The sequence below is a fragment of the Callionymus lyra genome, chromosome 12, assembly GCF_982586985.1.
Source record: "Callionymus lyra chromosome 12, fCalLyr1.hap1.1, whole genome shotgun sequence".
Classification (NCBI taxonomy): domain Eukaryota; kingdom Metazoa; phylum Chordata; class Actinopteri; order Syngnathiformes; family Callionymidae; genus Callionymus; species Callionymus lyra.
The window spans coordinates 23,364,983-23,382,856 of NC_141829.1; the positions used below are offsets into that span (position 1 = coordinate 23,364,983).

The 17,874-nt window shown below is 40.3% G+C and overlaps 2 protein-coding genes across 6 annotated transcripts in view; one reads left to right on the forward strand and one right to left on the reverse strand.

Annotated features, from left to right (window-relative positions):
- uggt2 (UDP-glucose glycoprotein glucosyltransferase 2) overlaps positions 1–8,901 on the forward strand; it is a 36,046-nt gene extending 27,145 nt beyond the window's left edge. For 4 of the 5 annotated variants that reach the window (XM_087804130.1, XM_087804131.1, XM_087804134.1 and 1 more), the window contains 8 exons: positions 3,148–3,246; positions 3,308–3,392; positions 3,456–3,638; positions 4,979–5,139; positions 5,511–5,625; positions 5,687–5,803; positions 7,543–7,681; positions 7,744–8,901. In XM_087804130.1, the coding sequence (XP_087660256.1) occupies positions 3,148–3,246; positions 3,308–3,392; positions 3,456–3,638; positions 4,979–5,139; positions 5,511–5,625; positions 5,687–5,803; positions 7,543–7,681; positions 7,744–7,766 (922 nt within the window). In that variant the 3' untranslated portion in view covers positions 7,767–8,901. Of the gene's footprint in view, positions 1–3,128; positions 3,247–3,307; positions 3,393–3,455; positions 3,639–4,978; positions 5,140–5,510; positions 5,626–5,686; positions 5,804–7,542; positions 7,682–7,743 lie in introns of those variants that run through there. The other variant, XM_087804133.1, reaches the window with a different exon arrangement.
- Positions 8,902–8,932: 31 nt separating this feature from the next.
- dnajc3a (DnaJ (Hsp40) homolog, subfamily C, member 3a) lies at positions 8,933–17,647 on the reverse strand. Its single transcript, XM_087804136.1, has 12 exons — positions 17,482–17,647; positions 17,149–17,259; positions 16,041–16,165; positions 15,538–15,612; positions 13,651–13,803; positions 13,402–13,583; positions 12,775–12,894; positions 12,597–12,702; positions 12,415–12,535; positions 10,006–10,138; positions 9,307–9,455; positions 8,933–9,229 (listed from the first exon to the last, which is right to left on the reverse strand). Exons 1-12 carry the CDS (start codon positions 17,561–17,563, stop codon positions 9,084–9,086), a joined length of 1,503 nt encoding a protein of 500 aa, XP_087660262.1. The 5' UTR covers positions 17,564–17,647; the 3' UTR covers positions 8,933–9,083.
- Between the last annotated feature and the right edge of the window lie 227 nt (positions 17,648–17,874).

The window sequence follows — 17,874 nt, forward strand, 5'->3', positions numbered from 1 at the left end:
ATCAAGTGTCTTTAAAGCAGAGTTTCAGAATTTTCGAGGCATCAAAACAAACCACTGTGAAATGTTAAAAGACCACCTTGCTCCACGCAGCTTAGAACGAGCAAATATCAGTGTTTTATTAATCCTTATATGAAGATAGGACCATTAAAAACACCCTGGTGGAAATGTATTATAAATCAAATGTTGTGTCCTCATTCACATCAGGATCCATGAATCTTTAGAAGGATTTATCACTGTCGTGTACTGATGAAGCGATTGTTCAAATGCCAAAACATGTTAAAATAATATTTATAGAAGAAAAGAGGCACATTAGTGGAAATGAGTCACTTCAATTCATTTATATTTGAACTTTGTTATTTCTTGACACATTTTATGATCAACAAGCGCAACGCTGACAATTACTAAACATGACGACCAACGTGATGGATCACTGAGAACAACATCACAAAATAATAATCACAAAATAAATCCAGTGCGAGACGCACAGTTATTGTGTTTGTCTGATTGATTGTTGCGATCGTGAAAACCACTTTTCATCATCTTCATCGAGGGAGAGGAGTACGAGGGAGAAATCTGTTGCCTGATAGATGGTGAGATAGAAAAGCTCTAAAACTCTTTCCCTTTATTTGTTTAGACATAAATCCATAAGACTCCTGGACTCCCCCAAAGTGTTAGAAATGATTATGACCAGACTGAGAAATCAAATCCTTATTCTCCAAACGGGTCCCTGGTGCTTCATCCCCGCTTTATGGTTTTCCTCAACGTACATTATTTTTCTTTTAAGCCCCAGATGTTAGCAGAATGCTAATGCCTCCCAATAACTAAGAGTTTCGCCTCCAGACTTGATCAATATTCTGGAGGGTCTCTTAAGTGCACCGCGGCGCTGGTAATAATCCAGCCTTCTGTCAGCATCAGCACCACCCGTGAATGTGGCCGCTCCAAACTTTAAAAAAAAAGGAAACCTTTTAAATTCAAGGCTCAGCGAGAAGACGCTGGAGCGTGGGGTTGACCTGGCGAGTGACGGAGCTTCTCGTGCGGCTCGCAGAGAGTTGGTTTTAGTGGAGACAAACAATCTCTCTCAATGCTCTCAGCCGTCGCACCTCCCTCACACTCACGGGTGTCGCTGCAGCGCCTCGGGCCACAGGATGTGATGGAGTGTGGGAGAGAAACTCCCTCCCTCATTGGCAGTCTGTTACAGACAAGGACACACAGTTTGACTGCAGACACTTCTCGCCTGCAGCCCGCTCCTTGATTTGTGTTCGCTTAAGTGTTCATGCATCATGAGCTACGGCTCTTTAATGGATGTTAGTCTCTGCTCTCGCATTAAGTATCGGGGTGGCTTCTTCCATCACGTTCATTGAACCGCCGCTACTCAACTCAAATAAAAATCATACTTACAGTTGGACAAGTTAGAGGAAACTAAAAACTCATGTCTTTTAAATCACGAGTGTTAAACTCAAGCCGGCATTAAGCAAAGTTGTTGAACTCACTCTATGTCTCAGGCCAAAACAATGATTATGGTGTTTCAAAGAAGGGACAGAAGAATAAATATTAACTAAAGTATATTATTGCAATAACTTTATGCTCTGAATTTATTTGTTCTTAATTTTAAAAAACAAAAAAAGACTACTAAGGTACTAAGGTACTATTTAAACTTCTCATTTTTTTTAAATAAAAATAAAAGGGAAAACGTTGTGATGAAACAAGGAAAACTTTACTTCTATTTTAAAATAATGTCAAGAATATAAAAACGTGGAGATTAATTTGTACAAAAAATATTATACAATTTATCAAATAGATTTACCAAAAATATTTCTACATCTGTTTTATAGTTTAACTCTTTCTTCCAAATGACCATAACATTAGTCAAACATTACTTCCCAAGATTACAGTGGGACCTGAAAATGATGTTAAAGTTTTTTTTAATTTTATAATTTGAAACCAAATCTGTGGATCATCACTGTCATGAGGGGATCTGGTTAGTTCTAAACCTTCAATAACTTGAACAAAACTATAAATATTTGCAGAGGCGGACATAAAACAACGTGACAGGCTTGACTCCTTGTCTCATGTTGAATTGGTCTTAATGTACATTTCCTGATCGTTTATCTTCCGTTAAGAGAGTGTTGGAGGTAAAAAAGATCGTCTGACAATTTTTAAAATTGTGTAATATTGTGTTTAATATTTAGGAAAGACCAGAACAGATATTATAATACATGTATATATACTGTACATACAATAATTGTCTAGGTTGTAATGAGATGATAAAACATTTTTTATATTGATCATACACATCATACATAAATAATGTATAGAAAAATAGATCGCTTAATCGATCACTAACGTGAGAGAGAAGGAAAGGTGAGAGTTAAAGAACGACAAGAGATTCATGGAGGATCATTTAAAAATAAATGTTTATAAAAAACAAAACAATTATAAAGTGCAATTTGGTTTCATGAGTAAAACATGTTGAGGGTTTGTTTCACAGTTCAAGTCAGTACAGTAAAAACAACTTATTCACATTTAATTAATCTAAAGCAAATATATTTAGTTGAAAAAAATAATACTCACACAATTTACAAACTCTAAGACATGTAAAAAAAAAAAAGAAACTCTTGTGTATATATTCAACAAGTTTTTTTAATATGTTTTGTTCTTTCCAGCCATTTTACATTTAGGATTCAGCCAACGTAATACTTTAAAATTATTATATTACACAATGATCAGGGTTGAGTATAATAGATTAATAACATTTGATTCTTTAAATATAGAAATCATATATTTTACTAAGTTGTTAGAAAGTAAAAAGTATGTATTTCAATCGCAGGAAATAAAGTTGGACAATAAAATAAAATAAATAAACAACACAACATAGCCAAATAAAAAAAAAAAATCTATCCAGAAATAACCGTTTCATTTGGCCCCAAAGCCAAACAATCAATGCCCGTTGACCGAGTCGTTTAACTTCCTCCATAGAGAACACAAACGCGGAGCACCGTAAGATTGCTGCCACAGTGCTGGAGACGAAGGCTGGGTTCCATCCATATTCAACAACTCACGCACTTTACAAAAGCATGGTGTCCTCTGCCCCACTTGTTATCAACGTCTCCGCATCAATAAATAAACAGTGTTGTGAATGTGTGGCAGCATCGCGGGGGGCAAGAAGAAGGAGGCGGCGCAGAAGAAAGACGACGTGCTGAACATCTTCTCGGTGGCGTCCGGTCATCTTTACGAACGCTTCTTGAGGTTGGTTCCTCGCGCCTCACCCTCTCACGATGATGTTCACTGGAATGTTCTGTGTTCACAGGATAATGATGCTGTCGGTGCTGCGGCACACCAAGACACCCGTCAAGTTCTGGTTTCTGAAGAACTACCTGTCGCCTTCATTCAAGGTCGGTTCTCTTTTCACCTCATGAGAAGAGAAACATGAGGTTTAAAATCAAACATTTTCTCAGGAGACCATCCCTCACATGGCCGACGCCTACGGCTTCCAGTACGAGCTGGTCCAGTACAACTGGCCGCGGTGGCTCCACCAGCAGACCGAGAAGCAGCGCATCATCTGGGGCTACAAGATTCTCTTCCTGGACGTTCTCTTCCCGCTGGCGGTCGACAAGATCATCTTCGTGGACGCAGATCAGGTGAGAGCAGACGTACAAGTGTCTCACCTCGTTGTAGGAAAGGACGGCTTCGACCACAGACTGGATTTACCTGCACACGAGTAAAGAGTTTTTCTTATCTCAGAAACAATCAGTGCGATTAAAAAAAAGCTTCTCAAAGATGGATGACCTGCAAAGTCTCTGTGAAGCTGCTGCTCCTGGCTCATGAGAGGGAAGTGTTTATTGAGGTAGAGAGCAGGAGTGTAAGGAAATATAAATACGCTTAAATATTGCAATCTTTTTTAACGATATGTTTAACAAAATTGACAACGTTTTTTTTTACAATAAAAATTCACAACATTGCAATTGCATTTTCATGTTGCAATCAAACCTCCAGCCACTAGATGGCAGCAGTCATTACATCCTCCACAGCCAGACATTTATCATGTATTTTATGGTTTGTATTTCAATTAAGTGTTTATTAAATCAATTAAATAATGCATTTTCAAAAAATACATTTAACATGCTAATATTCACAGCCTTTGTTTGTTTTTGTGTTGCAATTAAAGTTCTGGACACTAGATGGCAGCAGTCATTACATCCTCCACAGCCAGACATTTATTATGTATTTTATGGTTATATTATAATTAAGTGTTTATTAAATAAATTAAATAATCTATTTAAACACATTACATTTAACATGCTAATATTAACAGCCTTTGTTTGTTTTTGTGTTGCAATTAAACTTCTGGCCACGAGATGGCAGCAGTCATTACATCCTCCACAGCCAGACATTTATCATGTATTTTATGGTTTGTATTTCAATTAAGTGTTTATTAAATCAATTAAATAATGGATTTCAAAAAATACATTTAACATGCTAATATTCACAGCCTTTGTTTGTTTTTGTGTTGCAATTAAACTTCTGGCCACTAGATGGCAGCAGTCATTAAATCCTCCACAGCCAAACATTTATCATGTATTTTATGGTTTATATTTCAATTAAGTGTTTATTAAATAAATCAAATAATGTATTTAAAAACATTACATTTAACATGCTAATATTAACAACCTTTGTTTGTTTTTGTGTTGCAATTAAACTTCCGGCCACTAGATGGAAGCGGTCATTAAATCTTTCGCAGCCAAAAGACAGATCCTAGCAATGACTGAGGACAAGAGGATACAGTCGAGTCAAGCAGCCTGTAAAGCTGATATTTGAACATATTGTGGTTTCAAAACAAATGAAAGAAGTAACGAATCAAGAACTCGAGCAATACTACAAATATATAGTTGTTCCTACTGTATCGCAATACATCAAACTATAGTGTATCGTTGCCCCTGTATCGTGAAAAAACGTGTTTCATTCCGACTTCTTACCACAGATAGTTCGTGCTGATCTGAAGGAGTTGAGGGAGCTGGATCTGGAGGGCGCCCCCTATGGGTACACTCCCTTCTGTGACAGCCGCAAAGAGATGGACGGCTATCGCTTCTGGAAAAGCGGCTACTGGGCGTCGCACCTGGCACACAGGAAGTACCACATCAGGTATGAACCACAGTCACCAAAACATCCCTGGAATGTTTTATTAATCATTTAGCAGGAATATATACCGGGTTTCAGAGGCACAGTAAAAGCTCCGGTAGTCTAGAGAATAAATTCACCTTTTTTTAATAAAAATATTAGCATTCTGAACGCTGGGCTTCCCCAGACAAGCTCCTGCTCGCTCTCACAGAAAGTGGGACAACTTTTTTATTTCATTGCCGAACAGAGGAAGTTTTAAATAGATTAGATTCTGAATTTTAAGACAGTTTTTCTGCCTTGTGTTCTTATGGATTTACATCGACGCACGTCGCTTCAGGGAAGAAATCGAGGTGAAATCCGATCAGTAAAGTGATTCATTCCTGCATCTCCTCCAGCGCTCTGTACGTGGTGGACCTCAAGAAGTTCCGCAAGATCGCGGCCGGAGACCGACTGCGAGGCCAGTACCAAGCTCTGAGCCAGGACCCCAACAGTCTGTCCAACCTGGACCAGGTGAGCCAGTCACACCTGAGGATGAAGGTTCAGACGTGTGATTCCTGTCGTGGTCCTTCAGGACCTTCCCAACAACATGATCCACCAAGTGGCCATCAAGTCTCTGCCGCAGGAGTGGCTCTGGTGCGAGACCTGGTGCGACGACGCGTCCAAGCTCACGGCGAAGACCGTCGACCTGGTGAGTCTGGAGGCCTCCAGGTCTGGAATGAAAAGAATGATTTGTTTCCCGCCTTTTCTGTCCCAGCTCGGTGGTCCAACGATCATTTCTAAACCATTAGGTTTTCCATCTTGTATGATATATCTTAGTTGTGTCTGTCTTCTTATTGAAGGTTTAAGGTTTTTTTCAGACCAGATGTGTAGTTTGTCCTCAACAAACCTTAGTTAGGACAGAGGTCAGTCGGCCTGCTTTCCATTATGTAGAAAGAGCTCAGTTGAGAACAGCTCTGTCTCATACTTATTGAATACTTCGAGTATAGGAGAAAAGGATACATGGATTTATACAGTATCAATATTCATCCCTTTACACATATTTTTTACTTTAAATGTTTTCTTTCTTTCTTTTTTCGGGGCCAACAAATCACATTTTATTTTGTACCATATTTAGTTCATGGTTTATATTTCAATAACGTGTTTAGTCAAAACATGAATTATTTATTTTATTTTAAGTTACTATAGACATACAAATATTTGTTCATTCTTGTGTTGCATTTAAACTTCCAGCCACAAGATGGGAGCGCTCATTACAACCTTCTCACTTAAAGCAGCAATGGAATCCTGCGCGATCCAGGCGCCGACTTAGGATGAGAGGATACAGTCATCACCAGCTTATTTTGAAGTTGATGTACTTGTCTTCCTTTTCGATTTTATTAATCAAACCAAAAAGAGGAAGAACGTTGCTACTAAGATTCAGTGTCCGTGTAAATCCTTCTGAGAATTATGCAAGTATATCAAAATATAAGGTGTTTTGAGCTGAATATAGATTGTATTGTATCATATCTTGGGATAAATGTGTCGCTACAGCCATAACTTTGATATAGAAATGAGATTTGACCTTCAACCTTTTTGCGGAGACACTAACCCAAATGTGGGCCCAAGCAAATCGCAACTCACACCAAACACATCGAGGCCTGAAAGACTAGCAGCAGCACTTTAACAATCACACGAGAATAGCATTACTGCGATCGTTAACGTATTGAAACTGAACAATGTTCCAGGGATTTACATTCTCACACACTAACTCACACGAAAAGCAGCCAAATTTTTAGGATCAAAAAGGCAGATCCTGAAAGTGACAACAATATCTAGAGCGCTCCATCTGGTGGGGAAATGTGGAAACTGCAGGAGTCATTTCTAATGATATAGTTTGGTAGTTATAGAGCGAGTCTTTGCAGAAACTGCTTTCACAGTGTGTAGGGTTTTCCTAGAGAGAGGCTTTGCTTGAACACGTTTATTTTCTTAGCTGCTCTTGATCCGACCTTTCGCCTCCGATTCCGACTCCTTCGACATGTCAGTAAGAAAGAATCTCGGATGAATCACTCGGATGCATCTGAGATGAGTTTCCGATAAACGCTGTCAACCCGGGCGGTGCCGGACTGATGCTCTCCTGAAAGACGCGGACGATATAAATGTCATGATTGGATTATTTGGGCGGGCGAGCGTGTGCCGCAGCATGTGGAAGCAGCAGATTATCTCCAGCCGCTAATGCCCATGATGCACTTGGCATTTTCGCAGTCTCTAAACTAATTTTAGGAGCGGCTGGCAAGGCTCCAGACACGTGGAACGAGACCTGACTCGGCAGCCGAGACGCTGGACGCGAGCTAATGTCCTCTTAACACAATTGGAAGTGGAATTAGACGGAGGCGCGGCCACGCTTGTCGCGGCGCTGAGTGATGGCGGCGTCTGCTCCTCTCCCCGCAGTGCAACAACCCCAGGACCAAGGAGCCCAAGCTGACGGCCGCCGCCCGGATCGTGCCCGAGTGGGTCCAGTACGATGGCGAGATCAAGGAGCTGCTGGGGCGAGTCCGGGAGACGTCGTCGCGGAAACCGTCAAGAGAAGGTAAAGCCGAGAACCGATGCTGACGTCCCTGCGACCCCTGACCTTCTCCTTTCTTCCGTCAGTTTCTCGCCGCGATGAACTCTGAGCTCCAGGTGGAGGTGAGACGGTCTGAGATGCTGCTCCCGGATCAGCACGTGTGGACCGCGAGCGACCTCTGAGGTCGTGACGAGGGGCAACAATCATGTGATCGCCTTTACCTTCGATCAGCAGCTAGCTAAGCCCCGCCCCCCACAAACATGGCCGCCACCTCCTGCTGCTGCAGAAATGAAGGACTTGAATTCAGTTTATAGGAAAGTGTTTACAAAAGGCAGCTAGAAAATCAAGATGGAAAACCAAAATGTATATTTTTGTACAGTTTAAATCAATGTTTTCTTTTTTTATAATTCATGAATAATTTCCATGAATTATCTGAAAATATCTGAAACAAAAATATTATATTAAATTTAACCTAAACATTTTTTTTTATCAACTTATACATTTTATTTGACATTTTGCTTTGGTTTACATTATTTTCCCTTCTACCATTGAAATAAATAACTAGTTGATTACAATTATCTTTTTTTTTTCATATATATTTTATGAAAACAATGAAATGATTAAATTAACTTACAATTGAACGTAGCAGTGAAAATAATTATCTCAAATTTTAAAAGTATATATTATTTTACAAAAGGCTGTTAAAATATCACTTTTAGTTTTAATCTAGAATTAAATAGAAATATTCAAATCCAAAGCGAATGAATTAAGAAAAGTTTTGCCAAAGGTATAGTAAATAATTTAACTTCTATTTGAATAAATCCATTAATATTAAGAAGAGCCGCTAAATATTTCTATCGATTATTGTTCAGTTTGAGGGATTTTGTGTCAAATTAACAAGTTATTTGAGTAAAGAAACAAGAAAACGGTCTGAAATTTAATTGTTTACATGAGATGTTTTGGAAACATAAATAATTTCCACTTTGTTTATATCCTCGATCAGCAGGTCTGAAGGTTCTAGTCACTTTTAATCCATTGAAAAGGGGGCGGGGCTTAGCAGGGCTCACTTGCTCCTCTGGTCATGTGACACGTTTCTACTCACCTGTGCACCGCGGTCTTAATTTATTGACGTCTGTGTCTTGTTCAACGAGTATTTTGTCTCAGGTCAAAAAGTTGTGTCTTGAAAGTGTCTTTCACACGTTTGTACGTTCGGACGAAATAAAGTGTTTTATAACAAACTGACGTTTGTCTGGAAAGATTCCACTGAAGCACGAATTTACATAAATAGTTTTTATTTACATGTTGGCCACGTTCCATTCCTATAAAAATAAGACATTTGTCAACATCTGGAAATCGGCAAAGGAACATCTTTCAAGCGACGTTTCCAAAGAAACCACGTCCCAGTTCGTGCTCCTGCAGGAAGACTTCAATTGAAGTTGAACTTGAAGTTGAACGGTCCCGACCCGAACGGGTTGAAGTTGCTGCTCTCGTGGAAGTGGTGGTGGTGGTGGTGAGCCTGCTGGCTCTCCGGGTCCATCGGGTCTTCTCCCTGGTCGAACTTGCTCCTCATCTCTGGGGAAAGGAGGAGAAGAAAAGATTCAGAACCGAGGCCGGCGGGGGAACCAGAGGACAAGCTGCAGGCGTCTCACCCGGGTCGGTCAGAACCTCCTTGGCCTGAGCGATGTCGATGAACTTCTTCTCGGCAGATTTCTTCTCATCGGCGTCCATGAAGTTGTCCGGGTGCCACTGTTGGGCCAGTTTCCTGTACGCTTTGATGATCTCCTTCTTCTGGGCCGTCCTGACGCCACACAGACCAGAACCAGAACCGTTCACCTTCACATTTATTTCACACTTTTTTTCTAAACTTTATTTTTGTCTATTTCATACATTTAGTATTTCAAATGTTTATTTAATTTTCGTAAACCAATATTTTACTGAAATATTTATTTTAAATAAATATCATTAACACTTTTTTCCCACAATAAACACATTTTAAATGTTTTTACACTTTGACTTCAAAGAAAAAGATTGAAAATGTGTCTCATATGAGTGTCGGTGCAAAAAACATTTCCAATTCTCATTAAAAAATATTGTATTTCTCATTTCCTTTCTTTACTTTCTTTCCAGTCTGATGTTTTGAACCTGAAATAGCGATTTTTCTTTTTCTGAATTAAAATAAACATTTTTGCCGGCAATATATAATACATCTTATTTCATTGTTTGACATTTACAAACTGAAACAATGCTTTAATAAATAAAGTTTTTGTTAATTTTAACTTAAATGTGCTCAATTCAAGTCTCAGTCTTTCCAGATGTGATCGATGATCCCAACATGTCTCCTCACTCACCTCTTCACTCCCAGGATCTTGTAGTAATCTCTCTTCTGAGACTGTTTGAGGAGCCGCTGCGCTCGCTCCAGCCCTTCTTTAATCTGACGGTCGTTCTCGCTGTTCTTGCCGGCGCTCTCGTAATCCCGGATGGCTGGAACGAGAGGAGGAAGATCTCAGTGGGAGGTGGAGGCTCCGCCGCGGGGGGGCCCACCAACGGTGACCTCAGAAGGTCATGAAACGGATCGTCCGTCGCGAGCGGCGCCGCCGTGTGATCGACTGACGGTGAACTTTGAAACCACTTTGGCTGCTGCTGCTGCTGCTGCTGCTGCTGCTGCTGCTGCTGCGGGCTGTTGGTGTTTGAGGTTTGTTTACCTGCTGAGGTGCAGGGAGTGAAGCTCGGGAGTGAAGCTCGGGGCCGCGGGCGCTCTGACCTGCTGCTGCCGTGATGACAGCGTGAAGCCTCGAGGGGGGGGGGGGGGGGGGGCACAGGACGCAGAGCGACCAGTGCAACTCAACTCAGTTCCAACACAATCTTTCCATGTTCGACAGGAGCCGAGAGTCTAGAATACGCTGGTTTCGTCCGCCTTTTTATTTTAGTTCCAACGTAATGTTGTGAATAACATATGTTTTTGAATTCAATATATACTGAACAATTGAATGCACCACATCTATTCCTACAGTATTGAACGCACCACTTTCACGTTCTTTTGAGATATTACATCCACATCTTGTTTTCGTTATGTTATACGTTAAAAAATTAATAAATAGATCTTACATGACAAGCTTCCCGTCCTGTTCTCCTCTCAAGATTTTGTTATTGGAAGAAACTAGTCTGAGGCTAACATTAGCATCTTTTTTTTTTAATTCATAAACTACATTACAACCAATTTTTCTCCTTCAGGGGTAAACAAACGTCGATCAGATGATTCTAGATAAATTGTTGCTGCGCTTTGATAAAGAATTTACTTATTTCAAGCTCTTAAGGTGAAAGTAATGTGTAGATTTAAGTGTGTCTTAAATAGATCTTGAACCTATTTTATCATCAATTTGTGTCTGTTTGTCTCCATTTTCATTGAAATATTTACATTAGAAAAGGTCATTAAGCCCCGCCCATTGTTTTTCTGGTTATTTAATCTTGTTGACCATAACCACACCCACTCTTCTGTAATTGGTCCAAATTGATTTGTAACTATGTTACTTCATTGAGAACCAAAACCTTTACTGTGGTAACCCACATCATGTAGGCCACATCATCATCATCATCATCATCTCCGATGATCAGAACCAGGTTAAATTAGGTTTCACTTCATCGAGTCCATTTCCAAACATCTAACAAGTGCCTCTTGAACCTCCTGATGACACAGTTACGATCTCTTCTCCACATAGATGTGATGAAAGAACACGTGGCTTCTACCATGTGTATGTTCTGGTCAGTCACGACACGTCCCCGGCAGGCAGGAGGGACGTGTCTCCTCTTCTGCAGGAGCCCTTTCTTAAATGTCAAAGCTAATTTGGTATCATGGAAGAAGGTGAGGCGAGCGGCGGACACCACCTGGGGATTTCACCATCTGCCATCCATGAACTTTGTGCTGGTGTACGACTGACATGCGACTCCTGTGTTGGTTCTGGAAATGCCACCTGCAGCCTGAGAAGGCTTAACAGCGTCCATGAGTGTGTTTGTTTTGTGGGTTTTTACTCGACAAGCAAAAGAACTGAACACACAACACAAGCAGCAGGATCCACACTAGAGCTTCCACTTCACAACATAATCACTGGTATGACTAAATATTCTCATGCGTCAGAAAACAGTTGATATCATTTAGAGAGAAGCAGCTGTTCAAGCAGGGAGTGAAAAATACTTCAATTGAATTATCATAGAGAAGCTGATGATCAATTGGTTCTAAATTATTAAAAATACAACCAATCACTTGTTCATAGTTTTTAAAATATGATACATAAAGAATACATAAGAAGAAAAAAACATTAAATTATCAATATACCTTTTTTACATATTTATTTTCTAAATACACGAGTTTGGTTACATTTTTCAAATGAAAAGTTTTCTACAGAGTAGAATTGCAAATGGAAGATTAAACTACACATGACAATAGCAGCCATTTTCTTTGATTACATCATCATATATGATGTCACCATTTATTTCTATTACAGATCAAATCACTAATTAAACTTACAACTTTTTGTCATTTATTGGCCATTAGACTTTTGTACTTCTTGTTTTGAGCTCGGATTTTGACGAATTTCAAACTAAATAAGTTTTATTTTTATTCACCAAAGCTGCGTTTTTAAAATGTACTTTTATTCTTCGTTTGGGCTTCAAATGAACGTTAAACTGATGACTGCTTGAAGGTTTGACCAACAGGGACCCCTTGTGTCAGGATCTTGTAATAACACCTTCTGCTCGCTCACCTTCTTCAAACCGCTCGTCCAGCACCAAGGCTTCTGCTCTGTCCTTCAGCACGTTGACGTTCTCAGGGTCGTGCTCCAGGACCTCGCTGCACACCTTGATCGCCCTGCTCACCTTCTGGTCCTGCTCAACACATCAGGGGTGAGACGATGCGCCGGAGGTGACGGGCGGAGACGGGTCTCACCTGAGCGAGCGCGTGGCAGATCCTCTCCTTGGCGAGCAGCGTGAACTGATGGACGTTGGGCTCCGTCTTCATCACTGCCTCGTACTTGCCCACTGCCTCTTCGTACCTACAGGTGGCGCGTTGAGACTTTACAACGCGCTTGTGTATGTTGTATGTTGTGTGTTTGGAGATCACTAACCTCTTCTCCTCAATGAGCGACTCTGCGGAATGGATCTGCTTGTTGAGCTTCTTCACTTGTTTGTAGTGGCTGTAGCACTGTTTGTGATCAGGATCCAACTTTAAACACTCGCGCACCTCACTGCAACAAAGTTGACACACAACTGTGAGTCTTGATAGACACACACAGACACACTAAACTGACAAGATCATTATCACTGTAACACTGTCGGAACCTTTTGAGCTAATGGATTAGTTGCTACGGAAACTTTTGAGTGTGTATTCCTCAAATTAATCTACTTTATAGCTGCACTTCGAGGAAAGGGGGGCTTGATTTCTCCACCACAGTAGCAGGTTTAGCTCACACAATTGTCCACAGTTATGCAGTTTTCACAGGTGTGTACACTTTCAAATTAGAAGGTATACATCCAAATACTTTAAACAACACATCAGCATCCTGTATGAGGATTTTTTACTGTGGACTTAAGATGTTGTGGGAGGCACACACTGATGTTTTACTCTGACAAGAATACAACAAAATTAAATTAATTAATATTTAATTAAAATACTCGACTGCACGTGTTGGCGACTATTTTTGTCCTCACATTATGCATTCAGGAGCAACAAGCATGCTTAAGTGGGCCCTTACTTGAGGGACATCTCGTGGTCTCCGAGGCTGTAATAGATGGTGCTGAGTTTGTAGAAAGCCGGGGTGTTGTCACTCTTCAACTTTGAGGTGGCTTTGAGGTCACTGATGGCTTTGCCCAACTCTCCCATCTGAATAAAGCACTCAGCTCGCATCTCACGTGAGGCCACGTCCCAAACACACGTCTGGAAGGAGATGCGTTTTCACTTTCTAGTCAAGGAGACAAGTCGTGCCGGCGGAGGAGCCTCTTACCTCGATGACCGTGTCCAGATGTCCCGCAGCTGTCACGTAGTCATGGTCGTCGAAACTCGTCTGCGCCTGCGTCACCTCCCTCTGGATTTGGTCCGCCTGGGTCAGCTGACTTTGGGCTTCTCTTTCTTCTTTGTCACCGGGACTGGACTTCAGCTTTGAGGATGAAAAGCAACATCAAGAACCTGCTTGAAGACTGTCAGTCCAGTCCAAGTCTATTCTAGTCCCCATGGGAAATTAAACAGATTCTGTGGTCTCTTCTCGTCTCCTTCGAGGCCTGGACCTTTAATCTATTCTGGGTCATCTGACAACTTATTTATGTTAACATTTTCATGAAACCTGTGCCATCAGGACATCATGCAGAACTGAACAGGGCTAAAGTGGTTTTAAATTCTGTGAGTGAAATTGATGCATTTATTAACTCAAAGGGGATTAAAACATATTTTAAAGACAGAATTAAGTTCAAAGGGACACAGCATGTTATATTTTCTTGCCACTTTCATTTTCCTTTTTAACACCTGTATTTCACCCTTGTTTTTGGGTGTTGGCCGTCAGCTCAGTTTCGGTTTAGGAAGTTGTCCTGACCATGTGACTTTTGGAGAACAGGTTTCAAATCCGAAATAGCTTTTACAATTATAACAAAAGAACAAAAGTTAAAAATACATGATTCATTGGCTCTACCCGTGTGCTGATGTAGCAAAAGAAGAACATAACAAAACAGGTCCAACTTGCTCACATGAGATCTTGGTCTCTCCTAACAGGGATAGTGCTTCAGACTCAAACTATAAATCCTCAGCAGGAAGCATATTAATGTCTTCCACGAGACCCTTGAGGCTCTGCCCTAATAAAAAGGCATCAACAACGATGGTCGGGCGAGAGACCATAAACATCATGATGCCGTTCTTGTAATAAAAGTCAAATCTAACGTCGTGGAAGAAACCAACGATGTGTCCTTGAACATCTGCGATCCCATCATTTAGTGTAGGGGCCTCACCTGAGACTAGTGCGAATATAGAAGCATCATTTAAAGCGAGATATAAAGGACATCCATGTCCTCTGGCAGTGTTGGCAAACCTGCCTTGTTCAATCATATTCAAATGCAAATACAGACACTTAGAAAAAAATGATGCCTGGAGGCCTGAGAACATTCACTCCCTTTAAATGATGGTTCAAGAAAGAATCTTCTCTGACACTGCAGCAGATTTACTGATATCCAAGTGCAACAAACTAGAGACTGTCACTCATCAACTGAGCTCACTAACAATTTTTGTACATTGTACTATGACAACACCTCTACACAGTTGGCCAGAGTTTTATTTAGATTAAACACCTATGGTGTCAAAACCTGGAAATGGAAAAGGAACTAGATTTTTTACATTAACAACATGGTGAGAAGCTCAAACAGACATGGTTACACTTTAATTCCTGGACTTTTATTATCACAACTGAAACTCAACTAAACTAATTACTTGAGTGAGACTTAAACTTGTTAATCAAAATCTCAGCAACTTGTCTTATAATTTAAAAATTAAATAAAACAAATCCCTTAAACACTTGTTTTCTCCCTTGGACTCACTCCCCCTCAGTGAACTCACACAATTTTCTGGTTTTAGTTTTTTTTTTTATAATTTGAATCTATTGTGCAGGATTTATTGTGCCAAGAAGCATGTGTCGCTCTTCATGCTTGTGTAGTTGATCCTGTTCTAAGTATTACTGCAAACAACAGCTTTAGAAGAGATAAAGACCTGTTATTGTTTTCAAATGATCTAAAGAGTAACATATTACTCTTGAAAATGATCTCAACCCTCAGATGACATGAGGGTGAATGGAAATGAGTGAATTTTGAAATTTGGGTGAACTATCATTTTAAGTAAAAAAAAAGGGTTTTACCACTTTCTTGAAGTCACTCTCCGCTTCATCCAGCCTGCCTTGCTTCAGCAGTAGTTTACCTCTCTGCAGTCGAGCCTGAGGAGAGAGAGAAAACATTCATATTGTGAAAGGAATGAAAAATATCCACACAGCTGGTGAAACGTCATTCTTTCTCACAGGGTCATAGTAGTGGATTCTTTAAAAGGAAGAAAAAACGACAATCTTATGCCAAACGGTTAATAGACTAGCCAGAGTTGTGACTCATCATGTTTGTCAACTTTTGTGGTACAACATAGTTATCTTTGAATGCCAGCTGTTCACACCTACAAGCACATCCTCACTTTCTATATTTAACATTGAAGCCATAAATGTCAAGTAGGTGTAGTGACAGTAATTAAGTTCACTTGTTTAATGACTGATTTATCTATTCATTAATTTTTTACTGATAATATGTGAAAGGTTGCACATTATACAGGTGAACAGAAAAACAACAATGTCCCAAACTGTCTGATCAGTAAACTTACGGATGTGAAGTCTGGTTTGAGTTCGATGACTTTGCTTAAATCCGGCAACGCTGATTTTGACTTTCCCATGGCGAGAAAGACTGTTGCTCTTCTGTAGTATGCCAAGTAGTTCTTCGAATCTCCATCTTAAAACACAAAAATATAGATCAAACTTCACAATCATAAAACTAGAATTTTTTTTGCATGTGTGGATTGGATGGTGGAAAAAAAGCTATTTATAATAAGCATTAGATTTAAAAAAAACAAAACAAGTTAGAATATTAAAACGAGAATATGAAGATTGTTTGACACATTTTACTTTTATGGTCCACAAAACACTGTATTTTTTGCCAAGATAATTTTTTTTAATCCAAATCTAAGATAATTAACAGGTTCAATTTAAATTTGTGGGTGGATTTATCATTTTAATAAGAATTCTTTCAGCAAATATTTCACCATGTCAATTTTGGATTCCTTTGCTTCCCAAATCAATCCATTCCGTCTTATTTAAACAAGGCAAACAGATTTATTGAAGGACCTGGGTGAACGACAACCTACACAAGCATAAAGTCTTATTAGTTTCCATGTTTTTCAAGTGTATAAAGGACCATTCTTCTATTAGTCTTTCCGTTAATGGGGTGGGAAAGTGACTCTTTGAGAACAAAATAGGTAGTCAAAGGGATTGACAGAGTTGAGCAATTGATCCAATGAAATCCATTCTTCCACCTGCACACACACACACACACACACAATGAAGGAAGTAGAATGTAATACCGCCCTCTACAGAAAGTCCCTTTACAAAAAGCCATTGGACACACAACAGAATCATGTCAGGATCTATTTTCCAACAGAATAATCATTTAAGTTTGCTAAATTCAGAAGTTTAAATGTGCATTTTAAATCTCATGGGCAGTGATAGCAACTGAATTTATTGAGTTAGAAGAAAAACACGTATTAGTTTCTGAAGTCTGGGAAAGACCGGTCTATTGGTTTAGAAAATCTCATTGTATAATTATTTGTGGCACATACTCTTATCAAGAATGTCTGGTTAATGTCCAGTAAGGATCCTGTTGACCTTAAAAAAGACGAGCTGACATTTCTGTGGAGGCAAGCGTCAGACTGGACTCACCCACGACTGCATGGAAGTGGGACAGAGCATCGGCGAGCTGACCAGCTGCAAGGAGTTTCTTCCCCATCTCCATGTGATGGTCCACGCTGGCCTCTCGTCCACACTGAACCCCTGGAAGCATGTACAGCTGTCACCTCACTCACTCGAGGCTGAACCCCAGTGTATGTTTGACAGGTCGAAGAAAACATGGAATTCAGTACAACGTCTAAAACACTCTCATAAAGTACATCCGGGTTGAATTAATACAACTTTCGAGAGTTTCAGCTCAACTTCAGATGCTGTCAAAAAGTTAAGCTAACATTAGCTTTTTCAATTTCGTGATGCTTTTCTTACCTTCATATCGCATATCCATCAAAACGAGGACGTAGGGGACATAGGTGAGTATTCTCTGCGCTACATGGTCGATGGAAACCATTGTTGACCTCCGTCCGAGTCGTTAGAACCGCGTTCTGTCACCGGCGCAGAAGACTGTTGACAGCTAGCATCGCTGCTACTCTCGCTGGCTGAGTCGCTGTGGCCGGTCGTGGGGCGCGCTGATTGGCTGGTGCTCCGCGCGTGGCCCCGCCCCCTGCCTTCTGTTCAACAGAGAGGAGCCACGGCAGCACAAGGAGACGAGGCGTGCGTGCGCCTGCGTGACGTCACAAAGCCCCCCCCTCTACACTTTTTAATTATTAAAACGACTCATATTTAAATCATTTCAAAGTGAGAACATGTTTCCGTTGAACA